This window comes from Tenrec ecaudatus, chromosome 1 (genome assembly GCF_050624435.1).
Source record: "Tenrec ecaudatus isolate mTenEca1 chromosome 1, mTenEca1.hap1, whole genome shotgun sequence".
Lineage (NCBI taxonomy): Eukaryota > Metazoa > Chordata > Mammalia > Afrosoricida > Tenrecidae > Tenrec > Tenrec ecaudatus.
Genome location: NC_134530.1, coordinates 65,409,913 through 65,430,548, shown reverse-complemented (window position 1 = coordinate 65,430,548; position 20,636 = coordinate 65,409,913). Strand labels below are relative to the sequence as shown.

Genomic DNA, 20,636 nt, shown 5'->3' with positions numbered 1-20,636 from the left:
GGTTACTTTTGGACACCAGCCAACGAATATTTGATTCAAAGCCAAATCTGGTGGCTGAGGTGGGTGGGCTCTGTATCTGTTCCAATTTATAAACTGTTCAGGTAACTCATAAAGAGCTACCCCTTTAAAATAGACAGCCTCCCAATAAGTAAGCTATAAAGAAAAATGCACGTTTTACATATACATAAATTAAGATCCAACTGTAAAACCTTACTCTAGTTACTCTGTGTACGCTTCATCTTCTCTAAGGAAATGTAAGCAATTGGAATGCTGCCTCTGGGTGGCCTTTTTCTTAAAGAATCAAGTCTCTTGGCCCAAATCCTCAAATGTTAGAGCTTGAAGTGAAATGGCAGTCATAGTCCTCTTTAAATGACCTTTAGAATGCAACAGCTCTAGTTAGGGGCCTAGAAACCGGTTCTTGATTTCTCCAAATATGCCACTTGCTCCAGCAGTTACTGAGCTTACTTAATCAAGAGTGTCATTACGTTAATGAATAGTGGCCTTTCTCCCTCAGCTCTATGGATGAAGAAGTAAGGGCAAATAAGCACCTTGGTGAAAATAGTGATTCTATTTTCTAGCCTCGTGACGTGTCCACTAGATGCCTATATCGTTGCTTCCTTGTACCCCACCTCATTCTAGTCAGCCACAGGTGCCTTTTCAGCAGGAGCAGAAGCACTCACAGCAGTTTTATGAGCATGCCTCACTATCTTTGCTGGCAGTCAGCCACAGACTGCTGTCCCTCATTTGACCTGTAGCTTATCCCCTATAAGGCTATAGAAGTCTTGGCTGATCATTGTCTCCTGGTTGGACCCTAGCTCACTCTCTTTGACCTTAATTTCACTTTTCTCTCTCTCTGCCTCAGTTTCCACATTTGTACAATAATAGAATATGTCTAAGTTATCTTTATTGTCTTTCACATGTTAACAGTAAAAAGTATCTTAGATGTAAGGTTCTGTGCGACACTATATCCTGTATTACAACCTTTGATTTTTTTTAACTATGCAAAACTTTATTATTTTAATTTTGATCAGTTATATATACTTGAAGTTTAAGGAAACAATAGGCCAACAAGACTTTCTACAGAAACAACCTGACTCCCTCCAGCCTGCTCCTGCTTACTGCTTCCCCAGAGGCAATTACTTTCAACTCAACTAATTCTTTCATTTACCTTCATATATCTAAACAGCATGTGTGTATTACTTTTTCTTTGTCAGCTTTATGTTATTCTACTGACTTGCTCGGGAAAACCACACCAGTCCCACTGCTTCCTTTCCTACACTGTACTGACACCAGCTGCAAGTCAAGCACCTCTGCATAACTAACCACCCAGAACAATAGGCAGACGTCACAAGTCCAAGAGACTGCCAGTTTGGCGCAGATTTTAGGTACTAGCCACGAGCCTGGAACTCCCCTCACGATTGACATAAACTCACTGTCATCTTGTAGATTCTGACTCACGGTGATATTTATATGGTTCCTGAAACTGAAAATCTTTAGGAGAGTAGACTGCTTCATTTTTTTTTCCACTGAGAGACTAGTGGGTTTGAACTGATGGTCTTGTAATTAGCAACCCAACACTTACCTCACATCAGCATGTAGACTTTTACACTATTGGCATGCTGGCTACAAATTCAAGAGTTATCCTCAGGATACCAAGTGTGAACTCAGGGTCCCTGGTCCTCACACACATTGCTGCCCACCTGGCTCCCACTGCACCTACAGGTTTGATAATTCACTAGAATGACTCGTATAACTCATGGAAAATTAGAGCTTTATTTTATTATTGCTGTTTTATATATATATTAATCATTTTATTGAGGGCTCTTACAGCTCTTATAACATTCCATACATCAATTTTATCAAGCATATTTGCACATATGTTACCATCATCATTTCCAAAACATTTTCTACTTGAGCCCTTGGTATTAGTTCCTCTCTTTTCCCTCCCTCCCCTACCCTCCCACCCTTATAAATCCTTGATCAATTATGTATTGTTATTATTATTTCACATCTTACTGTCCATTGTCTCCCTTACCCACATTTCTGTTATTCAACCCTTTGGTGGGGGAGGCACTATCTATCCAAACTTGTGATGGGTTCCCCCTATATCCCCTTTCCCCCTCATGATATCACTACTCCCACTACTGTTCCTGAGGGGTTTATCTGTCCTGAGTTCCATGTGTCCAGAGCTCTTTTCTATACCAGTGTGTGTACTCTGGTCCAGCCAGATTTGTTTTGATCGGAAAACATACATAAGGGTCAGCAGCCAGACCTGGAACTGTTTTTTTTTTCTTTTCTGTTTTTGTTTTTCTTTTGCCCTATGTCTATCTATGTAAGATAGGCAGCCTGAACAATCCCGAGAAGAAAACAATAGGACCAGTGGTTCTGGGAGAGGAGGGGGTGGGGTGGGGGAGTGGGGAACCAACAAACTCAGGGATAAGGGAACAAGAGATCCAAAATTGATGGCCAGGAGCATGGGTAAGGCCTGGTGGGGTTTAATCAAGTGCAATGTATCTGAGAGGAATTACTAAGAGCATAATGGAGCGTGAACATGATAGTGGGATAAGAGGAAGGTGAAAGGAAATAGAGGAGGAAATAGGAGGCAAAAGCTATTTATAGAGGTATAGCTATAGGCATGTATATATGTAAATATACTAATGTATAATGAAAGGTATAGAAGCCAATGTACATATATTTATATGTTAACTATTAAGATAGAAGACAGACTTTGGGCCTCTACTCAAGGCCTCCCTTTACACAAGAACATTTTATTCTAATAACCTGGCACTCTTTGATACTCACCTTCTTGACACTATCACTGAAGACAAAATGGATACATAAGCCAATGTGATGAAGAGAGCAGATGGTACCCAGCTATCAAAAAATATAGGGTCTTAGATCTTCAAGGCTTGAAGTTAAACAAGCAGCCATCCAACAGGGAAACAAATAATCCTATATGGAAGAAGCACACTAACCTGTGTGATCATGAGGTGTCGACGGGATTGGGTATCAGGTATCATAAGATCCCAGACAAACAACTATATTGATGTGAATGAGTGTGTTTGGTGTGGAGACCCAAAGCCCAATTGGCTATCCCCTCCACATAAGGGTTATAAGGAAGGAATAATTCAACCAAGGTGCAGTACAGAACTGGTGAGACACATCATTCTTCTAGTTCCTGCGTGCTCCCCTCCCCACACACTACCACGACCCAGTTCTACCTCATAGCTTTATGTTAAATGATACATATCACAAAGATAAGATGCATATGAGGGGGTACCCCACAAAAAATAGAACTGGGCTGGGTGGAGTGGAGCTTTCCCTCTAGATTAGCATTCATACAACTCACCCTGAGTTAGTGCGCCCAGTGGTGTTGCTTGGGAAGGTTCTCTCTGGTCACTGAATTTTTTTTGTAAAAGCACTTTTACTTGAACCTCTCTTTTTGTGATGGCTGATTTATGAGAACAACATGCAGCTGTTAAACTTTGCTTCCTGCTCAGGAAAAATGCCATAGAAATTCCCATGATGTTGAACACAGGTTACAAGGACAGCACTATGGGAAAAACTCAAGTGCACGATTGGTTTTCTCATTTCAACACAGGTGAAATGTCGATTGATGACAAACCTCGTTCTAGACATCTATCAACTTCCCGAACTTGCAAAAATGTTGACTAGTAGTGCATTTGGAGTTCATTCTACCAGGTCAAACCATTAATCAAGCTTTCTATTTAGAGGTTCTGAAAAGATTGCGTAACAGTGTGCAACAAAAAAAGGCCTGATTTATGGTAGACAGGGGTCTGGTTTTGCCACCATGAAAATGCACCTGCTCACGCAGCCATCTCTGCACCAGTTTTTGGCAAACAGCAGCATGCCTCTCTTGCCCCATGCACCTTACTTACCTGACCTTTCTCCATTCAACTTCTTTTTGTTTCCATGAATGAATGGGGACACGAAAGGACAGTGGTTTGATGATATAGAAGAGATGAAGAAAAAAAGTGGAGGAGCTGTCAGCAATCCAAACATGAGTTTGAAAAAGGTTTCCAAGGATGGAATAGATCATTTGACAAATGTATTAAGTGTAATGGAGAGTACTTTGAAAGTGATACAGTTGTTTTGTAAAAATCTTTAAATACCTAGCTTTGGGGAAAACCTGGGTCTCCCATCATAGAGCAAGATGTGGGAGGTTTTCCAACATGGAGCGTCCATGTACAGAACTTTTACTGGGGTGTCATTATGTAATGCAAGCTCGGCCCTTTCCCTCAGGTGGGTCACAATCAGTGTGCCCTTTCCTTTGTCTGACATTTACTTCCTTGGTTTTGTTCAAAGCCTGTTTATTCTCTTTCAAGCTTCTCTTTATGCCCAGTATTTTGAAATGTCACCTTGAATGTGGGCATTTTTATCTCTAATGCTAGACACTTGATAGACCCATGACATTCTTTATTTGCACGACATTTTCTAGAATTATTTCATGAGTAATTTTCTCCTACTTTTTAAAATACTTTGTGACATACTTGATATTTGGATGATAGATCTCTTAAATTGGCCTTCTATTATTATCCCTTTTCTCTTAATATCTTTGTCTTTTTGCTTAACTTTCTTCAAACTTTCCTAAACTTTATCTTCCACACCTTTCATTTTCATTACTTATTATTCCAGCAGCACTTCTCAGAACATATTTTGTAGAAAACTGGTCCTGCAAGAGGGCTCTTGCTGAAAGGCTCTCATGGACTCAGCATGAGTAGGAAGCACTTATATTCTTTCTTGCTCTTAGCAGTTTTTCTTTACTTGATATTTTGTTGTTGTTTTTCTCTGGGTTTTTTTTTAGTAGCATCCAATTCTAATTTCAGAGATGCATTAGAAAAACAAAGCATGACAAATTAGAGTATTTTTAATTACCTCAAGATTGGGAAGGATTTTATTGGGAAAATCTGCTCAGGATTTCTTTTAAGTGTTGAAAAGCAAGGGTGTTACTTTGAAGAATAAGATGTGCCTCACTCTAGCCATGGTATTTTCAGTCACCTCATATGCATGTGAAAGTTGGACATTGAACAAGAAGAAAACAAGGAAAATATGATGCATCTTAAGTATGGTGCTGGAAAATAATATTTAAAATGTCATGGACTGCCAAAAGAACCAACAGATAGACCGGAAGCTGCAGCTTTAAGTATCTTTCCCATCTTGCAAGATGACAGGTGAAAAAACTGAGAAGAAGACTGACACCAAGAAAGCAGATGCCAGTGGCAAAGTTAAGACTAAGATCAAGGGCAAAAAGCTGAAGAAGGGGAAGCCCACTGTAGCCAAAACCCCATCCTAGTCAGAGAAATTGGCTAGTATTCTTGCTTTGCTATGTATTCCAGAAAATCCTTGTACGAGAGGAAGTATTCAGCTGCCAAATCCAGGGGTAAGAAGAAGCAGAAGGTCCGTGCTACTATCACAAAGGTGGTGATAAGAATGGTGGTACTTGAGCAGATGGACATTGGGCCTCCACTTAAGTACTCCCTCAATGCAAGAATACTTTGTTCTATTAAACTGGCATTTCATGATGCTCACCTTCCTGACACGATCGCTGAAGACAAAGCAGGTGCATAAGCAAATGTGGTGAAGAAAGCTGATGGTGCCAAGCTATCAAAAGATAATAGCATCTGGGTTCTTAAAGGCTTGAAGGTAAACAAACAGCCATCTAGCTCAGAAGCAACAAAGCCGCCCACATGGAAGAGGCACATGAGGTATCGAAGGAATCAGGTATCAGGCATCATTAGAACAAAAAAATCATATCATTGTGAATAAGGGGGAGTGCAGAGTGGAGTCCCAAAGCCCATCTGTAGGCAATTGAATATCCCCTTATGGAAGGGTCGCAGGGAGGAGACGAGCCAGTCATGGTGCAGTATAGCAATGATGAAACATATAACTTTCCTCTAGTTCCTAAATGCTTCCTTCCCCCCACCCCCACTATCATGATCCCAATTCTACCTTACAAATCTGGCTAGACCAAAGGATGTACACTGGTACAAATAGGAACTGGAAACACAGGGAATCCAGGACAAATGATCCCTTCAGGACCAGTGGTGAGAGTGGTAATACCAGGAGGGTAGAAGGAGGGTAGGGTGGAAAGGGGGAACCAATTACAAGGATCTACATATAACCTCCTCCCTGGGGGATGGGCAATAGAAAAGTAGGTGAAGGGAGATGTCAGATAGTGTAAGATATGACAAAATAATAATTTATAAATTATCAAGGGATCATGAGGAAGGTGGGAGAGGGGAGGGAGGGGGAAAAATGAGTTGATTCCAGGGCCTTAAGTGGAGAACAAGTGTTTTGAGAATGATGAGGGCAATGAATGTACAAATGTGCTTGACACAATGGATGGATGTATGGAAGGATGGTGATATGAGTTGTATAAGCCCCTAATAAAATGATTTTTTTAAAAGAGTGAAGCACAAGAAATCACCTAAATGTCTTATCAGTAAGGCCTTAAGTTATTTGTATATCTATGATAATATATGATGATGATCAGCTGATGAATAGATCTGGTTGTTTTTATGTGCATGAACATAAACTAATCTCTCAGAGATATCAAGGGGAAGTAGCATAATGTAAAAAAAGACTGTCTAGTGTGCTGTGTTTCACACACAAAGGGGAATTAGATACATACATGTTTATTCATGCAACATTTTATAAAGATATACAAGAAGCTCAGAACAGTGATTCTAAAGAGGAGTACTGGACTGTTAGGGTCAAGATGGGGAGACCACGTATTCCATACTGTATACTCTGTTATGACCTAAATTGAATATAGTTCCTCATGTTGTGGTGATCCTCTAACCATAAAATTATTGTCATTGCTACTGTATAACTGTCATTTTGCTACTGTTATGAATCGGACAACCCCTGTGAAAGGGTCATTCAACCTCCCAAAGGGGTCACAACCCACAGGTTGAGAACCACTACCTTAGAGGCACATTGGGAGAAAGAGGAGGCTTTCTACTCCTGTAAAGGGTTACAGTCTTGAGGACTGGGGTATGCAGTTAGGAGGGGAAGCAGAGAGTGGTCGCCCCAGACCTGTGTAAGTGGCAGTCCTTGGACCTTGGGGGGAACCCCAGGCTTGGTAGGCATCCAATGGAAAGGGGCCCAGAATCACCATATTAGTGCCTTGATGCCCCCCTCACAGTCACATGACAGGTTTTGATCTGTTGGGCATGGAGCTAAACTTGGAAGAATTGATCCAGGGTTTCCCCCTGGCACCAACCCCATGCTCCAGGTCATCAGAGCTCAATGGAATGGGAGATGGAACTGTGTGAAGCAACCACTCACGGGCGTGGCTCACGGTGGAACTGTACTTGCATAGACTCCTCCTATTGACAGTGTCCAGGGTGCTGTGTCACTGGGACAATTGATGATGTGACCAGTGCCATCACCTGATGCCCTAGGGGGCTGATTGACAAGTTGTACTTTTCTGTTTCTATAGGTTTTTGTTTTCCTGCCTTTAGTTTCCTTGTTTTTGTTTGTTTGTTGTATTTTGTTGTCTGCTAGTTGGTTTGCTGCTGTTGTTGGGGTAGTGGGTCTTATGGGAACTTGAACTTGCCAGAATACAACTGCCAACATAAACCTGAGTCATACCTATCCCAGGGACAAACAGATGGATTCTGGGCCCCCACTTTAGCCCCAGTCCAAGAGCTGCTGGTTCTGATCACATGGCCCTGCACAATACGCACCTTCATGAAATGATTACTGAAGATAAATGTGCTACAGCAAAGTGTGGTGAAGAAAGCAGATGGTGCCTGGCTATCAAAGGGAACAGTGTCAGGTCTTAAAGGCTTGCATTCAAACCAGCAGCCATTTAAGTGAGGAGTCAACTAAGTCCACGTGGAAGAAACACACCAGCTTGTGTGATCCAAAGACAAAAATAACAAAACTCAAATATGACAAAGGGAAAAGCGTCAGAGCCTAAATTGAAAACACCCAATTTGTAGAAAGCTAGGGAGGACATTGGGAGCCCCAAATCCATCTGCCCAAAGCCCACAGTCAGATTAAGCTGCTGGCAGATCCCCTCTAGCCACAGGCAAGGGTCTCGAACAGCTTTACTATCAGACAGAAATCATTGTAACCGTGATGATACCAGATTGAACTTGATACTTGCTTGGTTCGTTGACCTTCCTCCAGACCCAACCTAAAATTGTTCTAGGTACAAGTATTTCCTGCTTGTTCATGATGAAAAATTCTTCCCTAGCCTTTAAAATACTGATGGTGGTCTTTTACTCATTATTTGTAATTTTATCTTTGTATTATTATTTCATCCTTCCCACTTAATTTTGTTTCTGTTTTTGACTGTTTCTGTTGGGTTTCACAGTTTGTGAAGCACAGAAGGAGTAGAGGCTTAGAGAAGAACGGATACAAGGGTTTATAGGGGAGGAGGGGTGGGAGGTGGTTAATGAGGAGGGCAAGGGGGTGGGGGTACAAACAATGTATACAGGAGGGGAAAGGGCACACTAGAAATGATTGTGATCGCACATCTCATTTTAAAAGCATTTTATCCATTAAAGAAAAGAAATTTGTATACAATTGGAAAAAAAACCACAAAGAATGGTGGTACCTGAGTGATGAAACTGCACAAAATGCCTAGGTATTACCCTACGGAAGATGTGCCTTGGAAGCTGGTGAGCCAGGGCAAAAGCCCGTCAGTCACCTTTTGAGGAGCCTGTGTGCCAGCATCACCCTGGGGACCATGCTCTTTAACACTTACAGCACTTGTACAGCAGATTTTCCCAGTGCAACATGTCATTTGATTTCTTGACTGCTAATTGCATGAGCATTCATTGTGGGCAAAATTAAATGCAAAATGCAATTAACAGCTTCATTTTTTAAGCATTTTATTGGGAGCTTCTACAGCTCTTATCAGAATCCATCCATGCATCCATTGTGTCAAGCACATTTGTACATTTGTTGCCATTATCATTTTCAACACATTTTCATTCTACTTGAGCCCTTGGTATCTGCTCATTTTCCACCCCCTCCCTCAGGAGCCCTTGATAATTTACAAATCATTAGTATTTTTTCATGTCTTACACTGACTGATGTCTCCCTTCACCCCCTTTTCTGTTGTCCGTCCCCCTCCCTCCACCCACTTTTCTGTTGTCCATCCCCCTGGGAGGGGGCTATATGTAGATCATTGTGATCAGGTTCCCCTTTATCCCCCCACTTTCCCCTTACCCTCCTAGTATTACTACTCTCATTATTGGTCCTGAGAGATTTATCTGTCCTGGATTCCCTGTTTCCAGCTTGTTTCTGTGCCCATGTACATGGTCTGGTCTAGCCGGATTTGTAAGAAGAATTAGGGTCATGATAGTGCAGGGGGCGGGGTAGGGTGGGGAGGCATTAAGAACTAGAGCAGCTGTTGGGGGCCAAATGACCCTTTCACAGGTGTCGCCTGATTCATAACGGTAGCAAAATTACAGTTATGAGGTAGCAACGAAAATAATTTTATGGTTGGGGGGGTGGTCACCACAACATGAGGAACTGTATGAAAGGGTCGCAGCATTAGGGAGATTGAGAACCACTGAACTAGAGGAAAGTCGTATGTTTCCGACAACTTCAATTTCTTATGTCAGTGCAGGTACATTAGTGTTCTCAAATCTCCTGTCACTATTTAACAAGGATGGCCAGAGTGCTGCTTGGCAAGGATGGCGAGGCTTCATCTGACAGACTCTGGAGGTGCTGTCAGGAGAGACCAGTCCCTGGAGAAGGGCATCATGCTGAGTAAAGTGCAAAAAGAGGAAGGCCCTCAATGGGACGGATTGACACGCTGGCTGAAGCATCACAATAATTATGAGGATGACACAGGACCGCTGCATTTCTTTCTGTTGTTCTTAGGTCTCTGCGTCGTAACTGACTCACTGGCACCCACCACCACTTATCAGTCCTGCACTAAGAATCTTGGTCAGTTCTCTCCAAGTTCTTGCAGCCTACTGGAGGCCCTTTAAGCTTCTCATAATTCTAAAGGTCTTCCTAGTGCCTTATCATATGCGCTCTCTTTTGACACATTTTCGGTTTGCTCGACTTTTTAATATTTGTTTTCTTCCAAACTGTTGTTGATCTCTGTTGTATTTTGTTAACGTGAGCAGCCTTCTTGACTCTGTGTTATATATTTTTTCTGTTTTTCTCTTCGTGACCCTGTGGAGACAATAAGTGGGTTAAGGGTTCCTGAGAGGTAGGGCAAGAAGATTGGGAAGAAATGGGGAACTACTAGCAAGGACTACAAAGAAGAAAGAAAATGTTCTAAAACTGATTGTGGTAGCAATTGTTCAGCACTTCTTGATATGACTGAACTATATGATGTCTGGATTGTGTCCTAATCAGCCCCCACGCTCATGTGTGTTAAGTTTTGTTACTGCAGCACCCTACTTCCGGTACCAGATCTGTTCCAATCACTTTGGCTATGTAACAAACAAACTAAAGGCTCGTGGCTTTTGTCAACAATGGGCAGAAACAGCTAGTCTCTGTTCTCTGTTGTGACAATTGGAGTGGCTTAACTCGGACAGGAGGATCCATGTCCACTGTGTGGCTGACAAGGTGGTTTCTTTCCACATGGACCTTTGCACAGGGTGACTTGTGCTTCTTCACACAGGGTTTAAACTGCCATTTTGTCAATGTTAGACCCCTAGTATCATGTCTACCACAGTTTATTGGTCAAGGGTCACAGAACTTGATGAGAGGACTGTCAAAAGAACTTGGGGCCATGTGTTGAAACTGCCATAGTTTTCTAAAACTTTTATATTTTGCCTTTATTTATTTACTTAGTACTTATTTCAGTGTCAGTAAGAAAATATACATTTTAAAAATAGTTTTATTGACAAATAATTCTCATACATCATGCATGTTAATGTTTTAAACGTGACAGTTGTGTAGTCATCACCACAATTCTTACCTTTAACATTTTACTCTTCGGTCCATGTAGAATTTTTCTTTTTAGTTATCACTAGACTAGTTATATTTTTCTGCTTTGTCTATATGTTTAATTGAAACAAAATTTACATGTACTGAAATGAGTCAATGTTAAGTATACAAATTTGATGAGTTTTAATGAATGTAAACTCATGCAACCATAACCAAAATTAAGATCTAGGATGTTTCTATCATTCACAGAAGTTCCCTTGTGCCTTTTAGTCAAACATATGAAGACTACTCCCCATCTTTATTCTGACTTCTGTCACCACAGATTTTTTTTATAGTTGTTGTTTCTGAAATTACTTAAATGGAGTCATACTATGTATACACTTTTGTGTCTAGTTGTCTTTCACTTAGTGTCTTTGAGCAGTAGCTATATTGTGCCCTCCTTTGTCTCTAAGTTGGTATTCTATTACATGAATATACTACGATATATAGATCTATGTCCTTGTTGGTGGACATTTGGGTTGGTTTTAATTTGGGGCTGTTATGAATAAACAAATGCAAACATTCTTTGAAGTGTCTTGTTATATACATATGTTTCCATTGATTTTCATTACCCTTTTATCTCCCTGAGTCCTTGCATTTTTACTTGTTTTCAATACAAGAGTCGTGTTACCACACATGAAAATTCTGTTTAATTTATTAGACTTACCTGCACAGGAACCTAGTCTGTCAGTGCCTGGGTGTTGTGTAAAACTACTTTGTTCATTGCTGGTTTAAGATCCATCTTTCTTGGGTCTGCTAATTCAGTCGCTACTTTTCCAGCTTACAGCACACTGTTGTCCCTGTCACGGTGTCTCTACATCATCTTAGTGAATTTCAGGACAGTTCAATGTATACATTCCATTCATCTTTACCCTTTCCTCTCCCTCCTTTTTTCCCGTTCTCTTCCGCACCACCCACCAACTTTTCTGTTTTCCTCTCCTCATGCCGTTTCCCTCTAGAATTAGGGTAGGGAAGGCCAAAGAGTTCTCTGAGCACCCGGCTCAGCCCCTTGTTTTAGAGATAGACCTCAAGGGTGCTAGCAATTCAGCCTCAGCCCGCACAGATGCTGCTCTGACCTCGTTTTCCCTCTGGTAACCAGAGACTGTTGCCTTCCCTGACTGCAGTTAGTGAGCCACACCCAGAAGAAAGAGGAGGAAACCCCCTTCTCAAGTGGGGGCCTGCAAGACAGATCAGGGCAGGGAACGCCATTGCTGACCAGGCTGCCGTGGATTCTCTAGACACCGAAGGAACACCTGTTTCAGAGTTCCTATTTCCAGTGCCCACTCTGCCCTCTACCTTTCCACAGAGCCAGGCGAGCATGGCAATGAGGCGTGGCCACCTGTCTGAACAGGAAAACCCTCTGAAAAAAGCAAATAGATAGATGAGACCTACCCTTCATTTTAAAATTTCACTCTTTTTCTATATTCAGGCCTAAACATTGATGTACAAAGGTACTCCAAGACCAGAACAGAAAATAAAAAGTATGTTCCCCAGAACTATGACCATCTACATCCACTGCCCCCTCACACACTTAAGAATATCGCCATGGTTCCACAGCCCCTTCCCACATACACAGTGAGAGAGAGGAAAAGGTCGTGTGAGACAACCAAGTAGAGAATATTAAAGGACATGCAATTGGGGAAGTATGTAGATTCTCTTCTGTGTCACAGAAAAGTCATTGTATGCTTTGTCCTTGGCTTTTGATCTGGGCTGTTCTCCAGTAGGCAGTGTTTCCAGAGCTGTTGGTCATACAATGTAGGCTGGCAGCAGCTGGGCACAGCCTTTTCTTGGCCCCCACCCTCCACCTCCCACATTTCACCAGCTTAGCAGCTGGGAATCCTGTTAGAGACCAGAGACCAGTGAGTAAAGGCTGGAGAGGGAGCATTGTTCTCTGACTTTCTCCAGCCCTGAGATGCTTTAAGCTTTTTGGTTCTTTGTCTTCTACAGTGTGTATTTATTTGAACAAGAACGGCAGCCCAGGCCCTCACTTAGATAAGAAGAAGGTCCAGCAACTCCCTGACCATTTCGGGCCAGCCCGCGCCTCTGTGGTGTTGCAGCAAGCTGTCCAGGCTTGCATCGACTGTGCTTACCACCAGAAAACTGTCTTCAGCTTCCTCAAACAGGGCCACGGCGGTGAAGTGATCTCAGGTAAGTACCCTGGGACTTGTAACAGCCACCTAGGCAGAAGTCCCGGCCTTCTTAAATGGCTGATTTCTGGCAACACATCCTGTTTCCTGCATCACACCTATAGACAAAAGAAAAGTGGAAGTGAATATTCCATTGCTCAGAGTCTCCACCTTCAGCGTCAGGGCCTCTCGGAGTTTCATGCATTACTTCTGCCAAGTAGCATGCTCACACAGACTCTGCTTTACTGGGCCTCTACATGGCCTCCTGTGCTATCTGCTCAACCTCTCGCATACAGAAAATATATGCATGTTTTCCTTCTGGATCCCAGAAGATAGACTCAAGAGGGGGGCTCAATTATAATAGCAAGACCATTCCTCCAGACTGCCTCCCACATGGCTTTGGGGAGCTTCTCAGTCCTCAGCCAGCCCTGATACAAGGGAATTGAATCCCAGATAGGGAAGGAAGAATTGCTCATTCCTTCTCTCTTCTTGCTCTAAGTCTTTGATTCAGCTGTGCAGTCATTTTGTTTGCACTTTCCTGCTGTGCCCTGATTTCTGTATCTGTTTTCTCAAGTCCAGAACCCTACTCTGTACCACCAAACATGTGAAGACTGACCTACAGCTTTTCCATCTTACTCTGTGCCATACTCAATTTTTCCAGGAAGTTGCAGGGTCCAGTCTTAGAAGACCCAGCTGACCTGGCAGACCCCATAAATAACCAAGCTGTGTCCTTGTAGCAAGTATCCAGGAAGCCCTTACTCTACAACAGGCCATGGTAGTCTGCAGGCCCAGACAAGGGAGTATTAGCTTGTTGCCAGGTGGAAGCAGGCAGAGAGGAATTTTGGGAACCACAAGAGACTAATCTGTCCTAATCTGCCCTTCGCATACCCAGACTACCCATGGTCTCTCTTTCTATGCAGCAATCTGTAGGGACCTGGCCTTCTTTACTACCTCTTTCTAAATGCTGTCACCTCTCTAGAAATTGTTCTTGAGGGAACCTCCCCACTTTTTTGGCTGCTCTCAGGGAAAAATACATAGGTCTTTGCCTCATCAATTTTTCTGATGCCTTTTCAGTATAAATAGATAACGGAGTAAGATAAAACCAAACATGGGGCAGTTCCAAATGTGGCCAAAAGTCTACTGTCCTTATACCATTTGGGATTATGAAGCCAGTTCTTCCTTGGGAATGCTGTGTTTTGCATTCTGCCTGGCTTCTCTGGTTTTGTGTACTCCTGGTAGAAATGGCACCTTAAATGAGTAGACTTCCTGGACAAGGCCCAGCCCAGTGATGGAGAAGATAACACTATGTTCACAGTTGGTGTGAAATCATTCCAGAGCCCAGGCTTCCACAAATCTGGCCTGACCAGATCCATTATCACAAGCCTAGGAACCCTTTGGCGCTAAAGGAAGAAACCAAAACCCTCAAAGGAGGGAGTCGAGGAGGAAGCCTAGGTCACTGACTGACTTTATGCAACCCAGGAGGACCTGTAGCAAGTAGTGCGCTAGACTCCTCCTGCCCACTGCTGCTGGCAGGTGTGCTCAGCCCTGTTCACTTACTCCGCAGCCGTGTTTGACCGAGAGCAGCACACCCGCAACCTCCCAGCGGTCAACAGCATCACCTACGTCCTCCGCTTCCTGGAGAAGCTCTGCCACAATCTTCGTAGTGACAATCTGTTTGGCAACCAGCCTTTTACACAGACTCACTTGTCACTCACGGCCACAGAGTACAGCCACAGCCACGACAGGTACCTACCAGGTAGGAGCTGGAATGGGGCCTGGGATGAGAGAGGGGGGCTGGATAGCAATCTCAGGGTGGGCTCTAGGCCAGTCTCAGACCTGCTGTCCAGGCATCTGGTTTTCAGTTCCTTAACTACCACATCTGAGACTTCAGTCTCCTCTTAATTCTGTGTCGGGGATTTTGTATTCCTATGAAGCCTTCCCCTAGGAAGAGGTGTTAGCAGTTCTTGTCTGTGCTTCACATTGCATGTAGAGCCACTACGAAGGCACAATGCATCCCCAAATGAGAATCTGGCAGCAGAGGCCTAGCATAGACCTCCCTTGCCAGCAGGAAGTTTTAGTGTCAAGCTACAGATTGAGAAATGTGCTCCCTGGTGATTGGCCATCCACTGTTTCCTTTGGCACGTGGCCCTAAATCTTCTAGCACTGCCAGTCTAGCAAGTCAATTCAAGTTCCTGCTGTTTCTAACTGGAGGGCTGGAAAATAACTTTCTGAGTTAACATATCAGACCCACAATGGGAAAGCGGGTGCCACGTGGCCGGATCAGTGACTAAGCACTTCCGAAAGAGGTTAGAGTGAATGGAACTTCGCTCATCTCTGACCTGGAGCCCAGGACACAGCGGCAGAGAGGGAAGGAGAGCTGGACACTGAACTAGTGAGGTAGGTCATTGTTAGGAGGGAGGAGAGAGCTTTTTTAAAGAGTCCAGAGGGATGGACAGGTCGTACTGCCTGTTAATGGGGGAGCGTTCGTGGGGAAGGGCACTGGTATGACTTTCTTCTCCCGGGGTTTGCTCCCACACGACCTTCCTTGCTGTCCTTTCATTGTAGGCTTACTAGAATCACTTTCAATAAAAGTACTACTTCTAAGAATGTGCTCACAGAAGTGCCCACTTCCTTAGTCCCCACCTCTTTCTATACTCTGCACCCTTGTGACTTGAATACAAGGCAGATTCAAATACTCTTCTGTGAAGATTCATCTGTCTGGTGCCCGCAGCCTACCTGTAACTCCCTCACTCATACCTTTCTTCTGAGGTGCCTCTCCACCTAATCTGCTCTGGGTTGCTTTCCAGAATCTCTGGGAATAGATAGAGGTATTCTCACTTGCAATTAGAATGTTGCTTGGGGAGTCTGAAGTGGACATGATGGAGGTGGTGTTGAGAGTGGCAAGCTACTGACATTCAGAAACTCTCATCGGCACTTCTCCACTGAAAGCTAGGCCTTCCTGCGATTCCAAAAGGGGTAACATGGCCATGAGTGATGCTACTGGTGTAAAGCAATTTCTCAGAGAGGCAGAAACTCAGAGTGCTCAAGTGACCTGCTCTCCTTGAGAACTGAGAAAGAGCCTGGTGGCTGCATTCAGAGGCTGGTAGAGATATGCCCTGTGGGCCTACAATCAGGAAGGTAGTTTAGGGCTGGGCATGGCCTTCTCAGGGAGTTCTCTTCCTCCTTGCCACACTACCTCTGCCCTGCACAAAGGCCTCAGGTATCAGATTCTGCCAATGGCTGCTACACTCTCCTCCCCGCATTTCCAGACAAATGCAGGTAATTCTCTGCACCTTCCTGTGCTCTGTACAGCTTGTTTCTTATCATGGGTGCTTAGCAATTTACTGCTCTCATCCTACCTTCCATTTGCTGCCCTGAAATGAATGTACTCACCTTGCCCAGACAAGCCAGAGCCTTACCCAAATGTTGTAACGCCTCTGAGCTCCTCGTTTCACTGCCTGCCTACCTACCTGCCCTCCCTGTGGATCGTCTGCACACCCCCACCCCTGACGATTTAGCATTTGCTGCATCCTTTTGGTTTGTGCGGAGTTGACCCGTACAAAGCTTTTTTACTTTGCCCTTGGGTCTGGTGTTTTTTACTCCTGCCCTTCTGCCTGGCTGCACGCTTTACCAGATTGGCATTCAAAGGTACCACTTCTGTTATCTGGGGCTTCCTGCAGCCTCTGCTTTCCCTCCAGCCTTTCTCCACTGCCAACCACTCACAGCTTAACCCAAGTGACCGTGCTGCCACTACAGCTGGTAGTTACCACACGCTTAGGGAGCTTGCACAGCTCACTGAAGTGCCTTTTCTATATCTCGAGTATTACTTCTCTGTTTTATTTGGAATATTTTCAAATATATAGAAAATTTGCAAACAGTACAATGAACAACCATGTACTCTTCACCTAGATTTACCATTTGCTGACTTTTCGCCATATTTATTTTATCTCCTTCTTTAAGTGAATATACATACCTTTGTATCCATAGAAGGGGCCCTGGTAGGATAGTGAGTTACCAGTCTGGCTGCTAACCACAAGGTTATCAGTTTGAAACCAATAGCCACTCCACAGGAGAAAAGCAAGTCTTTCCACTTCTGTAAAGAGTTATAGTATCAGAAATCCACAGGGGCAGTAGGCTCATGATGAGTCAAAATGGACTTGATGACAATGAATTTGATTGTTTTTTTTTTGGTTTTGGGTTTTTGTATCTATATATTTTTTGTTATGTACTAGACTATTTGAGAGTTAATTGCAGGTGAGGAACTTTATCCCTAAATATGTTTATAGTTATCTCAAACACGACAGTCACATTTAAGAAATTTAACATAAAGTACTAATAACTAATATACAGTCTGTATTCAAATTAGTCCAATAATCCCAACAATGTCCCTTATAGCTGGGTTTTTTTCTCCCTAACCCAGGATCCAATGAAGGATTAGTCACTGCATCTAGCTGATATGTCTCTGTGGTTATATTTAAGCTGGAACAGTTCTCCCATTTATCCCTGTGTTCCTTAGCATGACGTCAAACATTCTGCCTAAAGTCATCAAGCGTTTATAGACTAGTTGCTCTGTGCCTGATCCTGTGCTGTAGGTCCTCTGAGAGACTGAGGTAAAACAGACTCAGTCTTTGTTTGCTCTGAAAGATCCCCCAAGAGAGAAGAAGGTGTAGTGTGAGCGTGTTACGTGCAAAAACACAGACCAGAGGAACTCCAGTTGAGCCAAGAGTGATGGACAAAGTAGAAAAAGAGATCAAGGAAGTCTTCCTGGATGAGACCATATCAGAGCAGAATCCCATCTTCAGAGCGACACATCTGGCTGGACCAACGGAGGGGCGTATAAAGAGTAATTGACAAAAAGCTACTTCTAGCTCGCTATGAAATTGACAATGTGTGCGTTCAGCTGGCCCCCAAAACTATTCATTCTAGCCATGATTAAACCATCCAGCATTAACCTCTGGGTCTGTTGCTCTAGGACTTCCCAGGTGCCTTTCTGATGGGGAAAAGGTTTCAGACATCACTTGTGCACCTCTATTTTTGTTGCCAACCAGGTCTTCTGAACTGGTTACAAGACATTCTCTTGCCCAAATCACAAGATTCCCAGGGACTAAAAGCCAAATAATAATTGTGGAATTTCTTAGGAAATCCCCAGAGTGATCCCCAGAGTTTTAAGATGACTCAAGTGTTCATGGTTAATTGAAAAATGTTTCATCCATTATTCAGTCAGCCAGCCAGCCACTTACTGACTGCAGGATGACGAGCACTGATCCGTGTCCCCACAGAGCTTACAGTCTGGAGAGATATGAATAATGAGGCAAGCAATTCAGAGTGTGTGCTTTAATTGGACAAGTTAAGGCTGTAAGGAGGTGCTGAGCTCAGAAGGACTCTCAACTCCCAATCTGAGTGTGTCAGGGAAGACGTCGCTGAAGAAATGAGATCCACGCTTAGACATAAAGCTGTAGGAGAGTCGGGTGCACGTGACACAGACTCAAGGGGCAGACTGAAGGATGGTTCTTTTGACTAAATAGCACATGAGAATAGAAAAAGGAAACATGGCCTTTTTCAGAAGCACCAAGACTGAGTCGATATGGCTGAAATATGAAGTGTGAGAGAGATGAAGTGGGTGTGGAAGGCAGAGGCTCAGTCATGAGAGCTGGCCATGCTCTAAACATAACACTATCAGACAGCTGTGAGGACACTTTAAATTTCAAAGGAGAGAAGTAGCATGATCAGATTTGTGTTTTAGAAAGATGACTGGACACTGCGGGAGAATGGATTGGACTGGGCCTAGACAGAAAGTTAGAGACTTGGAGCTCAGATTTAAAGATGATCTTTGTCTTTAATAAAAGCCCTGGTGCCTCAGTGTGTTACACATTAGGCAACTAACTTCAAGGTCAGTGGTTTAAACCCACCAGCTGTTTCATGAGAGAAAGTTGAGGCTTTCTGCTTCCATTAAGATTTATAGCTTCAGAAACACAAAGTGGTAGATTTTTCTGTCCTGTAGTGTTGTTTTGAGTTAGAATCAATATGGTGGCAGTGAGTCTAAATTGTGCCTTTAATATTTAAATCAGAAATAAAAGCTTAGATGAGCCCTCAAGGTAGGGTTATATTGTCCTGATAGTTACAATACTTCTAGTTCCAAATTCCTGCTTGTGATTAACTTAACGCCTTCTCCTGTCACCTTTTGTAGCTGTGAGTATCTCTCTACAGTGCTTTCCCCCCAAGCTGTATGATCCAGGTTAGAAGAACAAGTGTCAGGTTGGCACGGGACTGAGTAGTGTTGTACGTGGAGTCGTTATGAACAAGAACCAATTTGATGGCACCTATCAACAAGAGTCAGCCAGAGCAAGAGAAAACTATTAAAGAAAAGAAAAAGATGTAGTTAGAAAAGAGGAATAAAATCAGAAGAATGTACAAATATTTCAGAGGAGCTGATTTTTTTAATAAGAGAGGAGTTGTCAGTGTTGATTGCTGTCCATAGGTCAAGTAGGATAAGGACCAAGAACTGTCCCTTAGATTTAGGGACTTGAAAGTCTGACGACTGTGCTGAGAGCAGTTTTAGTAGGGAGTTGATAGAAGTGGGAGCCAGACTGAGGAGTGAGGAGAAGAAGGGACTGAGCTTGAGTTTTTCAGAGTTTGACAGCAGACATCAATGTCTACAGTGCTGCTGTGGCGGAAACTTTCATGTCATTCTTGATTTCTCCCTTTCTTTCATTTCCCACACTCATCAAGAAATGCCGTTGTTTATGCCTCTGAACTGTTTCTCTGTCCTTCACAGCTTTACCGAGGTGTAACTTTCATAAAGTACATGATACATATATAGCGTGTAACCATCACAACAGTCAAGATAGTGTGTCCTCCGTGATCTTTCCATTCCACCACCACTGCGCACCCCCGCCCTTGCCCCGTCTCCAGGAAACCACTGATCTACTTTGTATATAAATGGAATTACACAATATGTGTTCTTTTGTGCCTGGCATCTTTTACTTAGTGTTTGGTTTTTGAGGTTTGTCTGTGTTGTGTGTACTTCATCAGCATTTGATTTACTAGAGACACCATAATTTATACACTCACTGATGGTTCTTTGGGTTGCTGCGAGCTGTTAATGAATAAAGCTGCTGTGAGCACTGTGTGTATATTATGTATTTATCTGATCACTCACTTGATAAACATACGGGCATATAAATTTCTGTGGGGTAAATATTAGGGAACTTTTAAAAGTTCGTGGGAAATGGAATTACAAGATAAAAATTTAAAATATGAAGTTTATTTCTCAGCAAAAAGGTCATCAAGATCCTTTTTTGCATAAGGCTATGGGTAACAGTGGAAACCCAAAATCCATTTGCAGGCTCCCCACATGGACCACTGGTAAATCTCCCAACCGTAGTCGAGAAATGTGACCAGCCTGTTAGCAGACAGAGTGTTGCAGAGTCAATTATGGCAGATGTGGCTAGGTTACAATGTGTTGTCTGATCATTGCATGACCCCTGTGGCCCATTTTAAAGCTTTAGTCCAAAAAGAGAGAGGGGGAGGGGGGAGAGAATACACATGGGTTAAGCCTCTGGCGAACAGCCTTGGATGTTG

The 20,636-nt window shown here is 43.2% G+C and overlaps 1 protein-coding gene across 1 annotated transcript in view; it reads left to right on the top strand.

Moving 5' to 3' along the window:
* SCMH1 (Scm polycomb group protein homolog 1) overlaps positions 1-20,636 on the top strand; it is a 197,443-nt gene that overhangs the window by 161,636 nt on the left and 15,171 nt on the right. The window contains 2 exon segments of the mRNA XM_075554608.1: positions 12,877-13,077; positions 14,620-14,811. Of these exon segments, the coding sequence (XP_075410723.1) occupies positions 12,877-13,077; positions 14,620-14,811 (393 nt within the window).